This window comes from Chrysochloris asiatica, unplaced genomic scaffold (assembly GCF_000296735.1).
Source record: "Chrysochloris asiatica unplaced genomic scaffold, ChrAsi1.0 scaffold00024, whole genome shotgun sequence".
Classification (NCBI taxonomy): Eukaryota; Metazoa; Chordata; class Mammalia; order Afrosoricida; family Chrysochloridae; genus Chrysochloris; species Chrysochloris asiatica.
In genome coordinates this window covers 15,265,511-15,271,510 of record NW_006408542.1, presented here as the reverse complement: position 1 = coordinate 15,271,510, position 6,000 = coordinate 15,265,511, and the positions used below count along the sequence as shown (strand labels likewise).

General features: G+C 37.7%; 1 protein-coding gene across 1 annotated transcript in view; it reads left to right on the top strand.

Moving 5' to 3' along the window:
- The window catches only part of LRPPRC (leucine-rich pentatricopeptide repeat containing), a 123,933-nt gene that overhangs the window by 60,601 nt on the left and 57,332 nt on the right, over positions 1-6,000 (top strand). The window contains exon 15 of the mRNA XM_006839466.1: positions 5,860-5,887. Coding sequence (XP_006839529.1) covers positions 5,860-5,887 — 28 coding nt within the window. The remainder of the gene's footprint in view (positions 1-5,859; positions 5,888-6,000) is intronic.

Sequence of the window (6,000 nt, the reverse complement as noted above, 5' to 3'; positions counted from 1 at the left end):
AGTAGATAGGCCTATAAAGTGACAGAAATGATGCTGGAGATCACATGATAGCAATTTTAATGGTGGTGTGCTGTGGAGTTGATTCCAACTCATAGTGACCCTGTATAGGGTTTCCGAGGCTGTAAATCTTTATGGAAGCAGAAAACTTGTTCTTTCTCCCATAGAACTCCTGGTAGTTTCGAACTACTGACCATGAGATTAGCAGCCCGACTTGTAACCACTGTGCTACCAGAGCTCCTTAGAAATTTTAATACCAGTAGCTTATTCATTTCAAATACTTTTTTCCCAACAACTTAAGGATGGCTAGTCACATGGACCTCACCAAATGGAATACAGAGTCACTGTATCAAAAAGAAAGGGTTGATGTTCCACCATTTCATGAGGTAGCATATGATCAAGAATTTATAGTACTGAAGGAAGAAGTTCAAGCTGCGCAGAAGACATTGGCTAAATACAAGGCCACAGGAACTGACAAAATGCAAATTGAAATCTTTCAACAAGCTGATGTGGCACTGGAGGTACTCACTCTTCTGTGCCAAGAAACTTGGAAGATAGCTACATTGCCAACCAATTGGAAGAAAACCATATTCGTGCACATTCCAATGGTGACCCAATGGTATATAGAAATCATAAAACAATATCATTTATATCATATGCAAGTAAAAGTTGGCTGAAGATAGTTAAAGAATGGTTGTATTTATAGAGAACTGCCAGAAATTCAAGCCAGACTCGGAAGAGAATGTAGAACTAAGGATATCATTGCTGATGTTAGCTGGATCTTGGTTGAAAAGCAGAGGATACCAGAAAAATGTTATTTTGTGCTTTATTGACTAAGCAAAGACTTTTGACTGTGTAGGTCATGACACACTATGGATAACATTGTGAAGAGTGGGTATTCCCAAGGACTTCATTGTGCTCATGAGGAATGTATATATAGACCAAGAGGCAGTTGCTAGAATAGAACAAGGGGATATTGAATGGTTTAAAATCAGGAAAAGGTGTGCACCAGGGTTGTATAATTTCACCATAATTATTCAGTCTGTATACTGAGCAAATGATCCCAGAAGCTGGATTATATGAAGAACAGCATGACATCAGGATTGGAGGAAGACTCTTTTAACAACCTGTGATCTACAGATGATACAATCTTGCTGCTGAAAGTTAAGAGGACTTAAAAACCTTACTGATGAAGATCAAAGACCACAGCTTTCAGTATAGATTGCACCTCATTGTAAAGAAAACAAAAATCCTCACATCTGGACAAATAAATACCACCGTGATAAATGTAGAAAAGATGAAAGTTGTCAAAGATTTAATTTTGCTTGGAACCCCTATCAACACTTCATGGAAGCAGCAGTCAAGAAATGAAATGGCATTTAGTACTGGGCAAATATGCTGCATAAACCTCTTTAAAGTGTTTAAGAGCAAATTGTCATCAATTTGAGGATTTAAGTTGTGCCTGTATATTGAACTTGTATCCTGACACTTTGCTGAATCTTTCAATTATTTCCAATAACTTTTTGCTGAGTCTTAGAGATTTTCTATTTATAGGATCACATCATCTGCAAATAGATAGTACACCAATATACTGATATTATTACTAAGCACATAAACTTACAGTTTCAGAAATCATATTAAGCAGTTCTACTTTATCCTGTAGTGGTACTACAAGTCAGAATCAGATTTGTTTGTTGGAAGGAAGGTATAGAATCACAGAAAGTTGCACATACAATATGCAGAGACTTTATCTGTCTTTTAGCCATTTTCCTCTTATGGTTGCAGTTGTGTAACTTGTACACTAGCAAAATCAGGACCTTGGCATTGGTACAATGGTGTTTATCATTTTGTCATTGTTATCACATGTGAGTCATAAATGTTTCCCCTTGTGCTACTTCTTTATAGTCACACTCATCCACTAATTTGTTCCTATAATTTTGTCATTTCACAAATATTGTATGAATGGATTCAGACAGTACATCATCTTTTTTTTTTTTTTCTTAAATGTTTTATTGTGAATTATGTGATAGTTTACATGGGAGAACATTAGTTGTTCATTATTCTATTATACATCGTCTCACTGCCATGGTTACAATCCCCTCTGTGCAATCCTTCCCTCATACCCCCCAGGTCTTCAGCACACAGGCCCTCTCCCTCTCTGGATCCAAAGTCCCAGCTGCTCCATCGCTCCACGTCATCATCTCTGGCTCCATTTCAGGCATCACTGCTTCTCTGGGTAGGGTCCCGCTCTCTGCTCTTCTCCCTTGATGGTCCTAGGGACCTCCGCTCCTAGACTGAAAAGTTAATCACTCCCCTCCTTGCTATAAAACGTCTACCTTTACATTTCCGACCCTCACCATCAGTCCTGATAACAATTATTCACTATTGTATCACAAGAGACCCATCTGCATTTCATTGCATCAGCCCTAGCTAGTCAGATTGAATACTACTCACTGGAGATTCTACCTTCCTCCAGGCCATGTGGTCTTTTGAGGTTGGCTTTGTTTCCACTCAGTGTGTTGTTGTTAAATGCAGTCATATCTGTTGCTACTCATAGCAACCCTATATTCTGTTTCCGAGATGCTGCTTGTGAGTTTCAACCACTGACCTTTTGGTCCAGTGCTTATCCTGTAGCGCCACACCAGGACTCCTTCACTCAGTATAATCTCCCGAAATTGCAATTGTTGTACATGCTGATTATGTCTTCTGTATGTCTATATTTTTTTCTGTATGTATTTTACAAGTAAAAATAAGTGCCCTTTGACACTAGGAGTCCTGGTGTGGTGCTGTGGGTTAATGTACTGGACTGCAAGGTTGGTTTAAACCGCAGACTCAGCGATTCAAGCTACACAGGGTCCCATTAACACCCTGTATCAAAACTCCCGTCTACCCCAAACTGCCTAATCTTGTTTTAAATGGCTTTTGGGTGTTAGTGTGTTATAGACATATGCATTGTATAATAACCACTATGCTTTTGATTTTTATGGGTTGTAAATATATGTACGTTGTTGTTAAGTGCCATCAAGTTGGTCCCAACTCTTAGCAACCCTGTGTAGGATTTCCGAGGAGTGTCTGGTGAATTTCCGCTGACACTGAGGTTAGCAGTCCAGTGCTTATCCCATAGTAACATACCAGAACTCTAGTTGAACAGTAATCTGGGAAAAATGTAACTGCTATGGAGTATGAGGATTCCTATAGGACTCAGAAATGTGCCTGCAGGAGGTTCATGAACTCACTCAAGTATGCCAAAATTGTAATGCCATTTGCAAAATACTCTTTTCCTGATGGGATGAAAGAATGCAGCTTCATCTATTTGTCATGAGGTCTATGACATCCTCCCCAGACTCCCTGAAACTCAGATTAAGAACCTGTGACTAAAAGGGTATCTAAATTTTAGTGTAGTGCTGTAGGATCAGCACTGGACTTCATACCACAAGGTCAGCAGTTCAAACCCACCAGCTGCTCCTCAGAAACCTATACCTTGTTGCTATGTGTCAGAACTGACTTGATGGCACTTAACAACAACAAATTTGTGAAAATAAAGATGCTAATAGAAATGTTGAGGTATAGTTTAATTCATGTTTTTAATGTGCTTAGTCCTAAGAGCCATTTTGCTAAAGTAAAATGTTAATCATTTTTTTCTTTTATAGATCCCCATTCTTTATATCCCTTTCTAGTGCTATTTGAATTTCTTACTAGAACGAGGTAATTACGTTTCCTTTAGCATAAAAAAAAAAAAATGCTACCTTTTCAGGAATACAACCATCACGTAAAAAAGAGGAACACACTAAAGGAGATGGATTGGCGCAGTTGCTGGTACCGTAAAATAGCTGTGAGGATGGCCAAGCACCGAGCAGTTTGTTCTGTGATGCATAGGGTAGCTGTGAGTTGGAGCCAATTCTATGGCACCGAACAACAGCAACATAATAATCATTAGGAAGTCCTCCTGGCTCAGTGGGTTTAGTGTTAGACTGCCAACTAGATGGTCAGTGGTTCAAACCTACCAGCCGCTCTGTAGGAGAAAGGGGTTGCTGTCTGCTCTCATAAAGGTTTTCAGTCGTAGAAACCCTTTGGAGTCGTTTTACTCTGCTCTGTAGGGTCACTGTGAGTTGGTATAGACTCAATAGCAGTGGGTTTGATTTAATTTTAACAACCACTTAAACACATAACTTGTTGTTAGGTGCCATCAAGTTGGTACACACTCATAGTAACCTTATACACAACAGAATGAGTCACTGCCTGGTCCTGTGCCAGTCTTATTGTTGTTGATACACTTGAGCCCATTGCTGCTACCACTGTTCCAATCCATCTTCTTAGGAGTCGCCTTTTTTTTCTCTTGCGCTTCACTTTACCAAGCATGATGCGCTTCTCCAGGGACTGATCTTTCCTCATAATACGTCCCAAGAATAAGAGATGAACACTGGCCATCCCAGCTTCCAAGTAGCATTCTGGCTGTACTTCTTTCAACACAGATCTTTTGTTCTTTTTGGTGGTCCACAGTACTTTTAATATTCTCTTCAACACCATAATTCAAATGCGTCAATTCTTCTACGGTCTTCTTTGTTCACTGTCCAACTTTCACGTGCATATGAGGTTATTGAAAATACCATGGTGTACCTTAATCCTCAAACTGACATCTTTGCTTTTGAACACTTTAAAAAGTCTTTTGCAGATTTGCCTAATGCAATAAATATGTCATTTGATTTCTTGACTGCTGCTTCCATGAGTGTTCATGATTGATCCAAGCAAAATGAAGTCTCTGACAACTTCAATCTTTTCTCCCTTTATCTTGATTTTATTTATTGGTCAAACACATAACTAGTTTTCTAAAAGTAAGTAATGTTTCAGTTAAGAATACATTTAAATCTTAAACTCAAGCTTTGAAATAGTACAAAGCCAGTAGAATTACAGGAAGGTGTAAATATGGTACACAGAAGACCTGTGTTCATTAGTTGTCCATCTTGTAAGTGGTTTCTCCTTTAAACAAAGATAGAATTTTGGTCAGCCATTTCAAATTTACAGAAAAGTAAGAATATTAACAAAAACTCATATATATATATATATATATATATATACCCTTTTTGTAGATTTGCCATCTTTTAATATTTTGTCAAATTCTTATTTGTACTTTCTCACCATCTAAAATACAACAACTATTCTTGCACAATAATACAGTTGGAAAATGTAGAAAATTTGACATTGATGTAATTATTTATCTAATATTATCAACTGTCGTCTAACATTTTTCCCCCTACAGAGTCCAGTTCAAGAATGGATGCTAGTTACCCTTTTTCTCTAATTTGAAACAGTGCTTTGTCTTTTATGACACTGACAACCTTGAAGAATACAGGCCAGTTATTTTATAGAATGATTCTTGTGATAGTTCCCTATGATTCATTTATGGTTATGCCTCCCCAGCTGGAAGACAGGAGCGAGTCTGTGAGTCTGTCAATCTCATTGGTGGTGTCAGAATGAGCACTCAGTGTGGTGGTGTTCAATTTCTCCGTTATATACTTAGTATTTTTCTTGTTACAGTATAAACATTTCATGGCAGACACTTTGAGACCATGCATATATCCTGCCCCATAACAGACAAGGACCACTAGATTTCAGGAGTTAGTTTTGAGAATTCTTGCCTAAACCCATCTTTATTTTGACAATTTGAAATAGGTTGAGGGTCAGTCTGTCCTGAAAATTTAGCTTGATTAAAAAAAAAAAAATTATTTATTTTAAGACTGCTTTCTGCATAATTGCATCAATAATTCCTAGTGCATTGTAACTTTACATTGTTTTTTCAAATCTCTGAGGTTTATGGTTTTGTTTCTTGTTTTTTAATTTTCAATCCTCTGCTGCCCTCTGCAGGAATGTCGATATAAATCTCTGGAGTAAGGTACGTTTTCCTAACATTGCAAATGGGAAAATGATATATAAAAAAGTATTAAGAGCAAAACCAGTCACAGTTTTATACATTTATGATATACTGTTAAAAGTTAATGAATATAA